Genomic DNA, 17,980 nt, shown 5'->3' on the forward strand with positions numbered 1-17,980 from the left:
GAGGATTTCACCTGGTGAGCTCATCCAGAGCTCTGCGTGGAAGGACACTCACTTGTCAAACTGCCTCTCAGCTGCAAGCTTACCTCCTCTCCTAGGAAGACAGGCTGACAGTTGGGGTTGTTCAGCTGAAAAAGGCTCTGGGGAGATCTTACAGCAGCCTCAAAGTACCTAAAGGAGACTTAGCAAGACCTGTAGTGTACAGGGAAAGCAGTTTTAAACTGAAAGAGGGCTGGCTTAGATGGGACAGAAGGAGGACATTTTTTTACTGTGAGGGTGGTGAGACACTGGAGTAGCCTGCACAGAAAAGCTGTGGCTGTCCCATGCCCAAGAGTGTTCAAGGCCAGGCTGGATGGGGCTTTGAGTAACCTGGTTGAGTGGCTAGCAGATGTCCCTGCCCCTGACCAGAGGGTTGGAACTAGATGATTCTTGAAGATCCCTTCCAACCCAAACCATTCCACTTTGCTGTTTGAAAACATGTGAAGTATAACATGCTGGCAAACCTGGAGAAGATAAATGAGATCATGTTCCCCTTCTATAGGTAATAGTGCATCAGTGTATTAACACTGATATAAGCGAAGGTATAAGTGAAGTCAACAACATAGTGACGTGAGTTGACCCCAATTATTCCCTCAGAGCCATTGACCAAATGAGCAGAGTCTGTTCACACCCTGTATGACTGTGCTTGTTCATGGCTGCCAGAAATAGAAAATTAGCAAACAGCAAGCAGCAAGCATGGCCTTGGCACAGGAGGTGTGAGATTGTTGCCAGAGGAGAGGCTGAGGGGTCACGGCCAATATGCCAAGAGCACCCAAGGGCAGGCAGCAGCTGCCCCTGTGACCACATGGGACCAGTGGCACCCCCAGACACGGCCACCAGCTGAGGGGGAGCTGGGACATGGCCCTGCAGCTGTTCTGCACACAACAGCCAGACCCTGCTGAACAAGGGAAAGGAGCAGCATCACAGCACCCCGTGACTCACCAACAGAGCAGCAGAAACAGGCAGGAGGGCTTCCCACCACAAGGATGGAGCTAAGAGGCTCAGAAGCTTTGCCAGCCCAGCCCTATGGGCACTGGCAGAGGAGGTTCTTTTGTGGCCCCCACAGGACTTGTAGCCTTGTTGGGGTTGTCAAGGGCCCATGTCAATCTCCATTTTGCACAGTAAGTGCCTGTAAGGGGCAGAAAGCAGGATGGATCCTTCCCAACCACTCTGGCCCAGATCCTCCCCCATGGTCAGCCTGGCTCAGCCATCACCTCGGGCACTGGCTAGCCTGTAGCTCACATTCACCCAGCCTGGCCAAAAATAGCCCCTCTTTTATTTCACTATGTGATCACTTCACATAATCCAGACATAACAGGGAGAGGGGCAGGGGGAATAAATGCTTGTCAAAGGTGTTCCCCCTCCCTGGCACGGCAGGCAGAGTCCTTAGTCCATGATTTCAACCACCCTCACTGGTCCTGGCAGGGAGGATTTCCCCTGGCTTCACCAACATCACCTCAACAGCCCCAGCTCCAGACAACTGACCTCTCTTCAACAGCTCCCATGTATTACACAACTGCGTCCCAGGTTTTGTCCTGTAATCCCATGATCTCACAAAGGCTGGTACAGTGTCAACCCATCATAACCCAGAAATTTCTCAAGGAACAATAGCCAGCAACACTGAAAAAACAAGAACATCATACCAGACAAGTGCAGCCTTGAGGGCAAGAGTGCAGCCCACAAGACTGGTTCCTGTGTCACCTCATTTGGTGAAAACACCCAAGTTGGAGCTTTTAGAAAGACTAAGAATTACTTAACATCTCATATGAATCAAGCACTGGTGCAACAGAATTACAAATATTTACACCTTAAGAAGTGTTGGATGTTAAATTTACAACTATTTTTCCTATTCTGTACCTTCTAGATGCACAGCTCCCAGGCATCTCCCAAAGTGCCTGACCTTGCAATCAGCATGTGTTGCAGGTTCAGCTGTCAACAGACACAGGAAAGCCAGTGCTGGGCTTCTCACAGGTGTGTCTGCAGAACCCTTTGGTAACCAACAAAACTGAGAGTGTAGCCTGTCTGTTTGTCTCTTCCCAGTCCTGAGGGAAGACTACACACTGACCCTGGAATTTTGTTAATGGCTAGAAGGTTTCTAATTATACACACTTTAAAATACCATAGCTCAGGTGCTGTTTAGTCTCTGACAGACTGGTAGGTGTCTGCAAGCCACTGGCAAACCCAAAAGGTTACAACCCTTAGTAGGGCCTGTAGCAATAGGAAAAGGGTCAATGATTTTAAACCAAAATGGTTAATGATTTTAAACAAAAGGGTTAACCGAAATGGTTACTGATTTTAAACAAAAGGACAGGTGCAGGCTAAATATAAGGAAGACATTTTGACAATGAGGTTGGTAAAACACTGCAACAGGTGTTGCACCTGTGGTACCACCCAGAGAGGTGGCAGATGCCCCATCTGTGGAAATATTCAAGTTTTGATTGGACAGAGCTCTGAGCAACCTGATCAAATTGAACACCTACCTGCTCAATGCATGGGGAAGTGGACTAGATGACATTTAAAGGTCCCTTCAAACCCAAACCTATGATTACATTATTTAATGCTGAGTGGTTTCTCTCAAGCCATTCTACCCCTCTACATGTGTACTATGAATTAACTTGAAAGCAGAAAACGGAGCTACTGCTCTGCAGCAATTCACTCAATAGGATGTACTTCCAAAAAAAAAAAAAAGTGCTTTAAATACATTTAGTAAAAATTTAATTTAATATTTATTTAGGAATTTTCTCCCTATGTATGGAACAACTGTGATTTGGGTGGGACAGAGAGAGGCAGTGACAAAGCATAAGAACCACCAACCCTTAGTTTTATAAAATTGTACCAGAGGCACCTAAGGAAGATGAAGTCCCCACACAGGAGCTCGCAAAACTGAAAATATGCAAGCTGCATCCTTGGGGTTGAGTGGTTGGCTGGTTTTGGGAGGAATGGGGGTGGGTCTCAGAGTGTGTTTAAAAACTAGAAGTTCTTCACTCTGCCTCAGTTCAGTGTGAGCTCCCGGGTCACTAGATTCATTCTTAGTAGCTGAGAGGGTTGGGAAACTCCAGGAGCTGCATTAAGTGTTAGCCACGCCTTTTTACTGCCCTCAGGAGAGAAACCTGTACCTCATTATTGCTCCTCCATGGGCCTTTTACTCCACAAAAGGCAGTTTCTTCCCTTCCTCCTGCATTAGCCTGTTTCACATCAGAAAACACCAGTCTTCACTTCCCTCCAGGTAGAGGTAATTACTACTCCAGGTAGTAATGTCATGCATAGCTGATAAAAATCAAAGCTGCAGCTCTGCCTGAGAACAAGTAAGGAGTGGGAAAGGAGACAGAACACAGATGCTGAACACAATGATACCCCTAAAGGCTTTTACAAAAATACAGACAAAATAAGATTGATTTCTTCCCCAAAACCCACCTATATTAAAAAGAATTACAAGGGAAAAATAGAAGGAAAGAAAAAAACTTCCTCATGCACGTTGCAATTAGAACAGCAAGAGCTGGGATACTGCTTGTAAACACATGAAAGCCCACTATGGAAGAAGAATTCTCATTAATAAAGTCTCCAAATGAACGGTACATATCCACAGTGATTTTAATAGTTCAGCTTCTAAATCGTATGCTGTCATGTCTGACATAAAAAGATTGCAATTGATTTATTAGCTACAAATATAAATACACCTGGATTTTCTTTTTTTCCTTAAGAATAAAAAAGTACTGTGTGTTCTGTCTTCCAAAGTCAGCATCATAAGGGAAAAGAAGATCATCATATGAAAGTTTTCAAGAGTACACAAACAGATCATTTACATGCAACATGAAATGGCAAGTCACTAAAAATCAGAATCTTTCAAATCTGTCCAAATGATTGTCACTACCCATTCTAATAACACACCACTTTTCTTCAGAGCCCATGGAAACTGGCAAGTCTTTTTCCATAATTTCACTTGCATTCCCATTTTTTTATACACAGAGCTTCCCAGAAGCCTTTAATGGTCAGAAGATTTATTTGTTTCTCTCTCTCTTTTTTTTTCTTTTTTTTGCATACATCATTTTAGTCTACTTATTCCTTGACTTTTCCTTTCTAGCCAACTGCAAGCAGTTCATGTTCCTCATTTTGCTGGAGTGAAAAATCCCTCCCCTTTTCTACGTCACATCGATGGTTCAGGCACAACAACCTGATTTTGTCCTTTTGGCTGGCTTGTAGTCCGTGATGTCTACGGTCTGCGGCGGCCCCTCAGCTTTCTGCCGTACGATTATCGGGACTACCATGTCGAACACAGTTTCAAACAGGTAGTCCACCTTGTATCCTGTCTTTGCACTGGTCTCAAAACACATTTTCTCAGCTGCTGGAACATCCTTCTCGTCTAGCATTTTGTATTTCAGAATCTTTTTATAGAGCGCGATTGCATCCTCTGCGCGCACTTGTTTCCGCACCTTTGAGCCGCAGCTGGCACCCGACTTCCCAGGTCTGTTTTCATCCGGCGCTGAAGTACAGTCATCGCTGAGGTCAACTTTATTTCCAACAATAGCAAAAATGCAGTCAGCACTTGCACTGTCCGTCAGAGCCAAGAATCTTTCTTCCAGCTCTGTCAGGCTTTGGAGGCTGTTCACGTCGTACGTGAGGATCACGGCAGCTGCTCCTCTGCAGTACATAGACCCGAGGCCATGGAACTGCTCCCGTCCTGGCAAAGGTTTAAACACAGCAAATGTTAGTGCAATGGAAAACACATCATTAACCAAGTAAGAGAGTTTAAGGAATTTTAAACCAATTTCACAAGTCTGGATGAAGCAGTGAAGATAAAAATGCGGTATTTGTAGCACTTTCGGGTTTCTCCTTCTGGTTTTCCATAACAGTGCCACAGAACAGTTCTGCTAACTGCTTGCTCGGTCTCAGAGAAGGGAATCTGTAGAGACCAGTGAACAAGGAAGCTCATGTAGCATTCATACTTGCAGAGAGCAAAAAAACCTGGCTTCTTTTTCATTACATCGCACGCTAGTTGATTTCCGTCACATTAACTACTACCCTGCTTGCACCCACAGATGGCCCATCCATCTACCTCACCATTTACAAACAAAAAAGTTCTACTGTTTTAAGTTCTGCTAGAATCTATTACTCCTATAAAATCCAGCATGCATTTTCAAGTACATCTAGTTCCGAAATCTGTATCAAAATCAGTAATCCACTTCTTCCTAAGTTTTGAACGACTTTGTAAGCCATGTGGTCTGATGCTACATTCCCACAGTTCTCAGGTACCTTGGCTTTACAGGAAAAGTGTTTTGTGGTATCCAGCCTGTAGAGATATGCATCTGTCCCTTCACTGGTTTCCACACATTTTTTAGAGTACTAAACACACAATATACAGAAAATCCTGATACATTCTAAGATAAATTAATCTTTTAAGTTGCCCTGGCCATTGCTCAATAACCAACAGTTAAAACATTTCTTTCTCCTCATTCAGGGACTATCTTCCAGCACCTCCAAGTAAGCTTTGATGGTGTCCTTCAACTTCATTTCTTGGAAGACAAAATTGATTCTTCTTTAAATCCTGGGAAGCAAATAATGTTCTTTAATAGTTGCAACAGGACTAAAGAAAATTAGGCAGAAGACAAACTGTGCTTTCCTTCCTATTGAGAACTGCTACCTTCCCCAAATACTTGCTCCCTGTAGAATATGCTGTATGCTTTACTATCCAAAACTGCATCAAGAAAAAGATAAAACACACTAGATTTCCAGCCATCAGAGTCAGCCTTAGGTCACTACATAAGTGTGAATCAACAGAGAAAAAAAGAGCCAACTACATGCTTATAAGCATTTAAAAATCAACAGCATTTTCCAACTCTTTTCATACAATCCCTTTGCATAGAGCCTTCATTTATAGAAAATCTGGAAGAGATCTGGTTACATTCATCTTCTGCACAAAGCTACTGACCACCATGAGCTATTTCATCATCATCAATGATTCATCATGAAATCCTTGTAAATGACACTGGAAGAGGAAAGGCAGAAGAAATTAATGCTGAAAAATACAGATCAGCACACATTGGGAAAACACATCTGCACATGAACATGCACTCTGTGAAAGGAACTCAAAATCTACCTCCAGTGGGGAACAGAACTGCAGTCAGTCCTTCAACAAACATCAGAACTGTACTCCACAGCTGCCAGAAGAGAAACAGTGCTCATCATTATCAGTAAAACAGATCTGGGAAACCTCAAGCTAGAACATGAAATCCAAATCTCACTGCACTTTTAACACTGAGTGAAACTCTGGCAACTGCCAGAGAGAGAGGTTTGGAAAGGTGCAGAGCTCACTATAAAGAGGTGTAAAAGGAAGCTGGGGAGAATGCTCAGAAGTATGTGAATCATTTGCATGAGGAAAAATTGTGGGATTTTCAGGCTGGTGAATGACTGGAAAAAAGGGTAGAAACAGATGTCTATAAATTCAGGCGTAATGCTGAGAAAAAATAAATAGTTGTTCCTCAGTTACTTTCTCGTCACACAGAAAATGAGGATTTCACATCAACATCATGCATGTAATTTAAATACCTTCCCGCAAAGTGAAAAGTTGGTAATAGCACTTAGAAAACATTGCAGACGTCAAAAGTTCAGTCAACAGCATTCAGAAAATCATTAGGCAAAGTTTATGGAAAATTACTTCAGTGCAATTTTGTATAACCTCTGATTTGCTTTCCCTCATAAAAATAAATTCTTTAACTCATGATCTGGGAGGTAGGAAAAAAGGAAGTTAAAAAAAAATATAGCTATACCCTTGTTTAGGTATGTTGAGTAAGGGCAAGGGAGATTAGGATGCAGGGGATGGAGGAGATCAGTCCTTTAATGCTTTCTTCTCCAATCTCATGTTAAAGTTGTACTTCCCGCTGCACTGCAACTGAGTCTTTAAGTGTCCCCAAGTTTTCAATAAAAGTTTGCACCATGACCAATTTTATTCTCATCCAAACCCTGATTATACTGTGGTCTGGAAACCACAATGGAACATGTATCTCCCCCTGTTCTCCCACTTCAGATGCCTAAAACATAAAATGCAGCCCCCAGAATTGTTTGCTACAGCAACCAAGCAGTAGAACAATAGTATTACTTGTTTCATGGCATTTGTATGCTAATCTAATCTTGCACAGCATAATATAAAGCATGACACTTTTACAGGGCAACTAGCAACTGACTACTTCTTTAACTAATATATTGTTGAAAGGGGGAAAGAAACAGTAAGAATTTACCTTGCCTAAGGAACTAATTATATCAAAGGAATTATGGATAGTCTCCACAGCACAATCAACCTGCAGAAAAAACTGCACAATGTATTTTTGTAGCAGTTTCCTTGCAGAGACCTCTTCTGACACTTACAGGCTGGAACAACTCTCCATATAGAAAAAAAACCCAAAACCACACAAAGTATTTAAACTAATGTATGTCCTCAAGGTGTCAGGCAAAATAGTATCAGACATTAGGACAAAAAACTTACTGCATAAGAACAGCCATCCCTGTCTTATGGCCAGGTATTTTTCCCTCTGGACCCATCTGGTCCCACTCCAACCACATTTTTTTTTATACAATTAGTAAGTGGTAAGCCCTGAAACCAGCAATTAAACAATTTTGCCTTTTCAAAAAAATAAAGGTAATAGAGAAGAGTGAAAGAACTATAAAATAATTTGCAGTCAAAGGAATTGCAAGAACCATCAAATCAACCACAAAGGCACAACATCGGGGAAAATTCTGGAAACCAAGCAATGAAAAACTAATTTTCATTTCCTTTTCATGTTTCTATTTTGCTGTGTTTAGAGCAGTTCAACAACCTTACAGCTGTATCCCTATCTGCAGCACCACCAGCTTTCTAGAAGGTCTTCCATCAAGAATATGAAGACCTGTTGGAGACTTCAGCCACTCAGAGGGGCAGCACAACCAACGAGCATTTTCAAAGCCCTGCGATGGTTGTCGTAAACAAATCAGAGAGTTTTGAGCCAAATGGACCCCAGTACCATGCAGTTCATAGTGAACCTAACAGAGAAAGAAGGGAAAGCAGAGCTTGCAAGAGGCTGGCTTGATAAATAAGCAAGGCTAGATTTAAAGTGTACTAAGGCTTGAACTTAAGACCTCCTACTGCACTTTGACCTCTCAGCTGGAAGGATCAGCCCCTGTGAATGCTTACTCTGGATGGGACCACGGCCCATCCAAGCATCCCAATCCCTTCCTGTGGGATTCACTGACAACAGCAGCATCTCAATGCTGCTCTCAGATCTCCACCTGCCCACGGCCCCTGAGGGTGGTATCCAAAGGAGCCCATGAAGTTGCTGTGTATGTTTATGAGACCAGAAGCCAGATTCGAATGTTCCTTAGCTACCAGCTCTCCAAAGGCTTTCACCACAGCTTCTACCAGAAGTTTTAAATCTCTCAGTGTTGAGCATGTACAAGAATACAAAGCAGGCTGTTACTTTCAGTCTGGAGGGAATAAAACACAACAACTATTAAAGAGCTAAAAATGTTTTCAATGAAGTACTGAAAACAGTACTGTTTCTATTCTGATATCATAGTCTAAGTGGCAGCACAACTCAGTTCCTAAGGTAAATATGTAGTGGGGAAAAGTACACAAATGTGGGCTACAGAGGCATGCCACCATTGTGTTAAAATTGCACAAGATTGCAGAATTGTCCAGGAAGTGCTCAGTCTATGAACCAGGGACCTTCCAAGGCTTTTCACTGTGATTTGTGCAGTACTGTAATCTGAACAGTAGAGAGGAATCGACAGAAACACAAGGTATCAGCTAGCTTGTCTTTCAGATTCTCTTTCTGCTTTATAGGAGTCTGAACTTGAGTGTACAGAGACAGGGATAGGAACTCTACCCTGGGGAGATAGCTGGAAGAGGAAAGAAAAGAGAAAGCATGACACCCATGACACAGCACAGCAATCAGTATTAGAAAGAAATGAGCTTTGAGGGTTCAGCTGCAGTAGATGAAGGTTCAAAGGGTGACCCTTATGCTCTTGAGTTACCTCACCAGGAACATCCTCACAATCACAAGGGTAGACAAAGATCCCTTTTGAAAGGGGAACAACATTTCTTTCTGTTCACAGACAAGGCAGTAAAGTTGTGACCCTTTAAAGGACATCAGGGGAAACAATTTTGCTAGGAACTGAGATTTCTATTTGTGCACATATACCAAGATATGTAATGACTACCAAAGAACAAACAGTAAAGGCCCCTAAAGGTTTCAGGAAAATTCTCCTGCCCACATATGAGTCAGGCTGTCAAGTTTTGAGAGTGAAGAAGTCAGGGTTCTTCATTACCTTGTTCAAGGTTGGTATTTATTTCTTGTAGGTGGCTTTATCATGTTTCCCTTGAAGTCAGGAGCTTTGTTAAGAACTGGACTGCATCTGTGGTTACTTGGGGATAAAAATAAAGCTCTCCATCCCAAAGGATTAACAAGGATTGCATAAATAGAAATTTGTGGAAACATGAGTCACAAAGGACTGGAGAGTCCAATTCCTACATGTCCAGGAGCTGTCAGAATACATGATTTCCTGATCTGCCAGAAAAATGCCAACATTTGGTTTCTCTTCAACACAAAATTCCCCATTGAATGACAGTCTCTGAGATGGAGAGAAACTAAATAATTAAACCAACAAATCCAAATAAATAAAAAACTCCAACACAACACCCCCACCTCTCCCCAGAAATAAACAACCACCAACCACAAAAACAATTACAGTTGAGTAACGATAAAATTCATTTCAGCTCCACCTTCACCCAGTATTATACATTCACAGAGCTGCATTAGAGAAGACACTTGCATATGTTGAAGCTTCAGTATGCAACAGATGTCTAGCTCTGCTAAAAAAGATGACATTTATTTTGTTTATACTCATTACTTAGATATGAATCAACATTCATGGCATGAACTGTGCCCTTTTTTAGCAGCTTCCATTTAAGTTATTAAAATTAGATGTGTATGTCTTGGCCAAAGCAGAATATAACATAAACATAGGAGAGTAGTGATCTTAATACCCAAAGGGCTTTACTTGCATGTTTTAAAGTAGAAAGAGCTACACATGGAAGAAGAAAATAGCAACCACATGGCTAAGTGAACAATGAACAAAGGAAAATTCTTTCATAAAGCTCTCCAAAGAGAAAACATCAAAAATAGTCAAGAGAGTGGGTTCAAAGTAATACATGATTGAGACATGCTTACTCCACTTCTAAACACAATTTATTCTGAATTGTTACCTCGAGAATCTTTATCTCGTAATAGAAGACTTAAATTTGTGAAAGAAATCATCTCTTCCCTTAAATCTATGCAGTTTTTACTTAATGAGCAAATACTTTGGGTTCTGAAGGAGTCTGGAATTGCCAAGACCCTGCAAACATCCCCACTCTACAAACATGAATTATTCTAGTCTCCTAAATCTCCTCCTGCAAAACAGCAGCTCAGTGTGAGAAAACAACCCACACGAACCAGAAGCAGTCTTTCACTTCTCACTTAGGCAAGACAAGAAATCAAACTGAGCCCTGTCCTCCAGTCAGCTTTAATTATTGTACTAGAAATACCACACTTCCACTAACAAATGTGCCCCTTGGACACAAAATCAATGACTAGAAAGACTAGAACTTGCACACTGCACAATCATTTTCTATGAATTACTTAAACACCCTTAGGTCTGGTCTTAGAAAATGGAAGTTATTTAAAAACACTTTTAAAATAAATAGAAACAATTAACACAACTTCAGTCTTTACAACCTTTTTATTTTCGCTCTGATTTAAAACACAAAAACACGTAAAAGCACCATGGTGTTGCAAGATTCCTTCTCCCTACCAATACCTACACACACACACTGAGTCCTTATCACAGAGGCTATTCACAAGCTTAGATCCAAAGCTAAGAGCCAAGCCTGACAGCATTTAGGTATTTATACTGCTGCTTTTAGATAGATAAAGGAAATGTACTGCAGGAGCTGCTTCTCCTCCCCTGGAGGCTGGTGGTCAGGAAGGCAAATATGCTCTGGACATTTGCTCCAAGTGCTACAAATCTCATCCCATAAAAAGATCATAATATCCCAATGGAGGCACGTCCCAGAATCAGAGGAGCCAACGATGCATTTGAGCTGAGTGCCACAGAGGAGAAAGCCTGATGCAACGTGAGCAGTGAAGCAGAAGATGCTTTCTAATACATTTAACTCCGTGACATTTGAATAAAAGGCAGATCTCAAGGCTGCAGAGCACTGTTATACAGGAGGAATGTAACATTATTTTCCTGATCTGGAAGTGGTATTACATTATGTCACTATAACCTAGTCCCCACTGAATTCACATTCAGAAATTTCATACAATCTACTGGCAGGCTATAGAACAGAATTCTATCCAATATTAAAAATTCAGTTTAATAGATCTGATTTTTGCCTGGACAACTGGATAAAGTTACTCAAGAAAATCCAACTAGCCATCTAACTGGAAGCAGAGAAAGTTTTGATAACAGGAAATGCCTTGACACTATAATCCAAAATTTATGAGCTATGGTTGCACAGTATGACTTTTATCCTGAAAGATTAAGCTGTACCTTTTACATAAATAAAAATATTAAAGAGAGATTTTTTTTAGAAGACTACTAAACTACCATCAGTGATCCAACAGTGTCTGGGATAAAACACATCCGAAAATATATGTCAACTTTGTTAATAGGGAATCTAAATTAAGATAGAAATAAAAATCTAGGAAAAATCTAGGAAAGAGATAAGTACGTGAAGGGCTGTGAGAAAGGGCTAATTCTTAAACACATTTTTTAAAAGAGCATAACTCTTTTCTCTTTGGAAGCAAACTTATTCAGGAATACTTAGCTTAAGTATTACTTTACTTAGATATTAATATATTCTCCATGGAATAAGAGGAAAAGCTACAACAGGTTTCAGGAAAAGCTGGATGAAATTAATAGCATTGCTAAGCATCAAGGCCTTTTACTAGGGATTCTGCTTCTAATACAATATGCAAGGGAGAAAATAAAGCTCATCCTTTATTTCCATTCCTTTACATAACAAAGCCAACATCCTTTTGGGCATCTAAATTAGCTATTAAGATTCTGCTAAGAGAAGACAAACTACCCTCTAGAAGGTCTGCACCAGCACCTGCTGTGTGCATTAAGAAATGCAGCTCACTCTTCCTCTGCTTTATCTAAGAGTACCAAAAGCACAAATTGTGTTGCTACACAAATAAAAAAAAATCACTACAATCAGTGTGTCTGGAAAAGGAATTAATTCAGAATAATTATAAACAAAAAGAATTACTAGAAGGCATCTAAAATAACGAAAAATGGGGTGATTACTTACTGGAAATGGAAATTCCACTGTACTTTATACATGAGAATAGTAATACCTTTAATGAAAAAAGCTTTATGCAGATTTATTTTAGCCTACTTCTTTCCTCTCCCATGAAAGTATAACAACTAAACTAAAGCTAACTAATATGCCATAAATAAGATTTGAAGGACGTGTTTCAACAAGGACCAACAAATACCAAATATGCAGAACAATTTGTACTAAAATTCCACCCACTTCACCTACTCTCTTGAAAGACAAGTCTTCCCTTAAAAAGGATTATTAACTTTGCTTAAATTAATGCTGCCTATATTTCTTTACAGATTCAAGCTATTGCTTGTTTAGAGCATTTACAAAAGGAAAGTTACACAAATCCCAGGATGGTTGGGGTTGGAAGGGACCTCTGGAAATCATCAAGTCCAACCTCCCTGCTGAAGCAGGCTTGCCTAGAACAGGTTGCACAAGATAATTCCCGGCAGGTTTTGAACATTTCCAGATAAAAAGGATACAAAACCTCCCTGGACAGCCTGTTCCAGTGCTCTATCACACTCAAAGTACAGAAGATTTTCCTAATGTTTAGATTACACTTCCTGTGTTTTGATTTGTGCCTTCTGTCCCTTGTCCCAACACTGGGCACTACTGAAAAGTCTGGCCCAACCATTTTGACACCTGCCCTGAAGATTTGTATGCAGTGGCAAGATCCCATCCCATCTTAACTGGCTGAAATAAACAACAGCACAAACTACCATTAATGTGCTCCTCTTTATGGTTCTCACCAGTAAAAAGGCTCATAATTTTATTTTGGCTGTGTTTCCTGTTTTTATAGGCCAAGCCACTCAAGTAAGCCCTGATTTGTTGGGAGAAAAATCCCCTTTATACCCTTGACCTTTCTAAGAACATCTTTCCCTCGTCAAACTTGAAGTATACCAACAGGTCAAGCAGTTTTAACTGACTCTTTAATTTTTATTAGACCATCAATTCAATTAACATTCCAAAAGTGATACTTTGGCACAATTCACATAAAACAATTCTTCCAAAGAAGTTCACTTAAATGGGCCTTTTATTGTTAGGACAAATAACACACTGAGAAGTTATGCAAGAATGCCAGCGTGGTGTGCTGCACATCACATGTCAAACTCTGCAAGATGTGGTTAATGATTTACAGGATCATCTGAGTGTTATCTGAAGAATATGGGTTGTTGCAATATGCTTTTCTTCACAAAAAGGCACACACAAACCCCTGTTTGATAAGAATCACAAAACAGAAAATACTGGGAATTTTTTGCTGCAGATTAGTTTTATTCTGTATTCTCCAAGAAGATTATCAATGTAGGCATGTTCTGATAGAAACTCCAAAATAAAAGGCTAGTTACCACCTTTTTCTGATGTGTGGAAGAAAAGCCTCAAAAGCCATGTAGCTTTAATTCACAGCACACCTCCAAAGAACCAACAATTGAAACATGGGTAAAAATTTCCTAGTTTTGTTGAGTTAGTGTGATGGTTTACAGAGAAATCTGCTTTTAAGTAAAAGCTTAATTTTCTAAAGGCAGCTAAACTAATAGCAGAGCCTAGCAGCTTATACAGGTGCCAGTTACATCCTGCAGAGCATTCTGAGTCCCAGAGGAATCCAAAAAAGCCAATTACCACAGATGAAGCCTTCTCACCCGCAGCTCAAATATAATAAACATTCCTCAGTCATCTTGTCAAATTCCATATTATTTGATCATTAATTAGTTTAAATATTCCCAGAAACTTTTTTAATCCAGCCCTGAAGAGTAGTTTGTCCATTTTCATTCCATAACTGGTAGTGAAGGCTTGCATTTCTGGTTCCCAAAGACAGACTTGTCAGACACACTCAATGAAAGGAGACCAAGTTTACGTGGGAGAGAATAAAAGAGGAGAGGAAAAAAAATTCATAAAGGAAAAAAAACATTTATAGAGCATGATCAGAGACCAAGTGTAATCCTCATTCAAATTTTAACTCCTGCATAATAAAGATGATAGAATTTCACTCAGTCCTTGTCTTGTCACTTAGCAGGAATTTGAATTCTATAAAGTATCTAAAGAAAGGAAAGTTAGTATCTCACCAATTAGTTTGTTGGAGTTCAGCTTTCAGATTCTGAGTTTTTATAGATTTCACCTTTACAAAGTAATCTGTTCAAAAAACAAATACCCCTCCTTCAAACACCAAACTAAAAACCACCACATTTCCCAAATCCCAGAAAAACTCCACAGTCCTCATAAAAGGTATTCCCCTATGGCTTAACCTCCTTCTTGTTAGGCCAGAGAAATGAGTATTTTTTTTCACTCAGAGTCTTTGCCTCTGGCATATTTCTCTGAACTAAAAACCCTACCCAGAGCTCCTTTCTCCCACCTTTCCATATTATTTTATTACTGAGAATGTAAAAAGAATCTCACTGAAGTCACAGTGTTACCTAAATTCTTGATGACTTTTATCTCTCCCTGCACTTGTTGTCCTTTCCAGAACAGCTCCTAGGTTCTGGGACAGCACAAGGTACCAAGAGCTTGGTTTGCCATCTACTACCAGCTCAAGGGACCTTGCAAAACACACTGTTGCCCAATGAATCTAGCTTAACCTGCTGCCAGCACCCCATAACACCAGTCTCTCTTCATTTGCAGCCTTATATGTTTGTTTAGTCTGTATATTTCTAGCTGCAATTGTCATGTTATAAAGAGACATAACTCAGTGCCTTTGGACTAAAGGCATATTTAGGGTTTCTATCATCAGCAATGCCTTCAGTTGCACAATGCCTACATAAAGGAGAAGAAATATCAGAGAAGATTCCTATTATCTGCAAGATTTAGCCCACTAGTTTCAGCTTTTCTGGAACAAAAGAATACCTGGAATTTGTTCTGCTACATAAATGCAAAATTATTTTTCTTGCCGCCAAGAATAAATCATGACTTACAATTCTAATAGTGAAATTAAGACTGAGCTTCTGAACTCACAAGAATTTTAATTTCAAAACAGATGTTGCCATAGAAACAGTATGCTTTCCATCCAAAGCTATCACATTTCATAAAAACACAAATATGCTTTCTATCCAAAATTTTAAACTTCACCATATTACGTCTAGCAATACAAAGCATTACACAGAGACACAGAGAAAACCTCCTAACCACACCACATAACATGTTTTTGCCAACAAAAACCTTGGCTAGACCCACATTAAAAAAAAAACCAACTATTTGTAGCTAAAGATTTCACTGATGTCTCTACAACCCTGAGTAACTTTTACATTTAGCTAGCTGGATTTACTTTTTTCAAACAATTCATTTAATTTTGTTTTCTTCATATACTGTGTTCATTTCTTGAAAAAGGAGATAACCCCAGAAGATTCAAACACTTCATTTATTTTCAGCAGCCTGGAAGGGCAGTGCCTTGTAAAAGATGAACAGAACCAATCTTAGGCCTGCCAGACAGGCAAGTGTACCACAAGGAGCACCTTCAACACAATCTGAAAAAATGACACCAGTTTTTAACTCTTTCTCTCTGAAATCTCACAGCTGTGAAGGGAAATGTTTTATCTAAACACTGATATCTGGCAAAAGAAATAAGGGCCAAACAGACTGATGAAACACTACCATCCTATCTACAAGCAAATGCTCCACCAGAACTCCAGCTGAAATCCAGCATCAACGCCGTGTCTGCTGAAAATGTATCAGGGTACTAAATTAAGCTAATTAAGTTAAATCCATTAAGTTCTTATATGCCTCTACTGAAATGAGAGATGGAATGAAATAATGAAACTAGAAGTTTAAGTAAGTTTAAAAGCATCAATGTAAAATTCTTTGGAAACTATGTGTCTAAAAGAGAAGTTGAAACTGCTGCTTAGAAAGAAGTGGTCATTTGGCAGCTTTCCTTAAGGAAAATATGATTGGAAGGAAATCATAAGGGGAGAGGAAAAAAGAAACCTTGGATTTACTTTGGAAGAGTTCTGCAGGAAGCAATTTACTGAACACTTAACTGCAGCAGCAGAGCTTGACGGTCAAATCCTGTTCAGCAGTGAGTAACAAAGAGGCCAGTTACAGGACTGGGCTGCACAACAACCTGACCTAGGCAACACACTCACTTCTGGCCTCTGGGAGAAGCTTTTCAGCTTTAACACCTGCTGGAACACCAATTCATTTCCTCAAAGAGAAGTATCTTCTACAGAAAACAAATCATTTTCCGCAGGGTGAGTTCTAAAGGCAGCTGGTTTTTCTTTGCAGTACCTGAAAATTGATACTTTTTCCCATAATTTCCAATTCTTTTCCACAGGGGTAAAGGTGCTGCAGATGAGCCCACTTCCCTACACAATTTCCAAGCAGGGGGTGTTGCCAGGTGCTTAACTTCAGAGTCTCTCAAAGGAGACCTTCAAAGCCCACACCCCCTCCCAAAGCTTGCTCTTCAAACTGAGAAGCAGGTCCTCAGCTCAGGCAGGAATGCGTGGCCAGGTGTACTTTAGCACAGTCTGACTGCCACTGCAGGGCCAGGAGGTCACTCCACACTTACTGTTTTATATTGCTCAATAAGGAACTGGCAGATTAGCCTGGTGTGCTGGTTTGGCTGGGGCAGAGTCAATTTTATTCACAGTACCCAGTATGGGGCTGTGCTTTGGGATTTGTGCTGCTGATTTGGGAAACTGCATAGATAACACGGGGATATTTTAGCTACTGTTGAGCAGTACAGTATTAAAAAATTTCATGTTTTTCATAAACTTCAATACATATTTTAACTTTAATTAATAGATAATACATACTTTAACCAGTACATACCTTAAAAAAGAAATCTTGAAGACACACAAGCAGGCCATCCCTGTGTGCTGAAAGACAATGTAGGCTACCTGGACTTCAACAAAACCTTTGATACCACCTCCCATGGCATGCTCTGGAAAAGCTGGCAGCCCACATCTTGGAAAGGAGCACTCTTCACTGGGCTAAGAACCAGCTGGATGGCTGGGCCCAGGACATGGTGCTGAACAGTGCTGCAGCCAGCTGGCATCTGGCCACTAATGGTATCCCCCGGGGATCAGTGGGGGACCCAGTCCTGTTTAATACATTTTTGGATTATCTGGATGAGGAGACTGAATCTACCTCCAGCAAGTCCACAGTCAGCACCAAGTTGGGTCGATCTGCTGGAGGGTGGGAAGGTTTGGCAGAGGGACCTGGACACGCTGGATCAATGGGGCAAAACCAGCGGCACGAGGTTCAACAAGACCAAGGGTTGGGTCCTGCACTTGGCAGCAACAACCCCAGGGAGCAGGACAGGCTGGGGCAGAGTGACTGGAAAGGACCTGGGAGTGCTGGTCAACAGGTCCCATGAGGAGGGGTTGAGGGAGCTAGGGTTGTTTAGCCTGGGGAACAGAAGGCTCAGCAGGGACCTTACTGCTCTCTACAATCACCTGAAAGGAGGGTGTAGCCAGGTGGGGGTCGGCCTCTTCTCCTGGGTAACCAGCAGCAGACTTAAGCTGCAGCAGGGGAGATTTAGGTTGGACATTAAGGAAAAATCTCTTCACAGAAAGGGTGATTAGACATTGGAATGGGCTGTCCCTGGAGGTGTTTTAGGAAAGACTGGACATGGCACTGAGTGTCGTGGTGTAACTGACATGGTGACGTTCAAAGGTTGGACTT

At 40.9% G+C, this 17,980-nt stretch overlaps 1 protein-coding gene across 1 annotated transcript in view; it reads right to left on the minus strand.

Annotated features, from left to right (window-relative positions):
- Window positions 1-2,699: 2,699 nt before the first annotated feature.
- Window positions 2,700-17,980, minus strand: part of RAB20 (RAB20, member RAS oncogene family) — a 29,088-nt gene continuing 13,807 nt past the window's right edge. Inside the window, exon 2 of the mRNA XM_084226388.1 lies at window positions 2,700-4,714. Within this exon, the coding sequence (XP_084082514.1) occupies window positions 4,194-4,714 (521 nt within the window). The 3' untranslated portion in view covers window positions 2,700-4,193. The remainder of the gene's footprint in view (window positions 4,715-17,980) is intronic.

This window comes from Fringilla coelebs (genome assembly GCF_963513975.1).
Source record: "Fringilla coelebs genome assembly, chromosome: 2".
In the NCBI taxonomy this organism is placed as follows: Eukaryota; Metazoa; Chordata; class Aves; order Passeriformes; family Fringillidae; genus Fringilla; species Fringilla coelebs.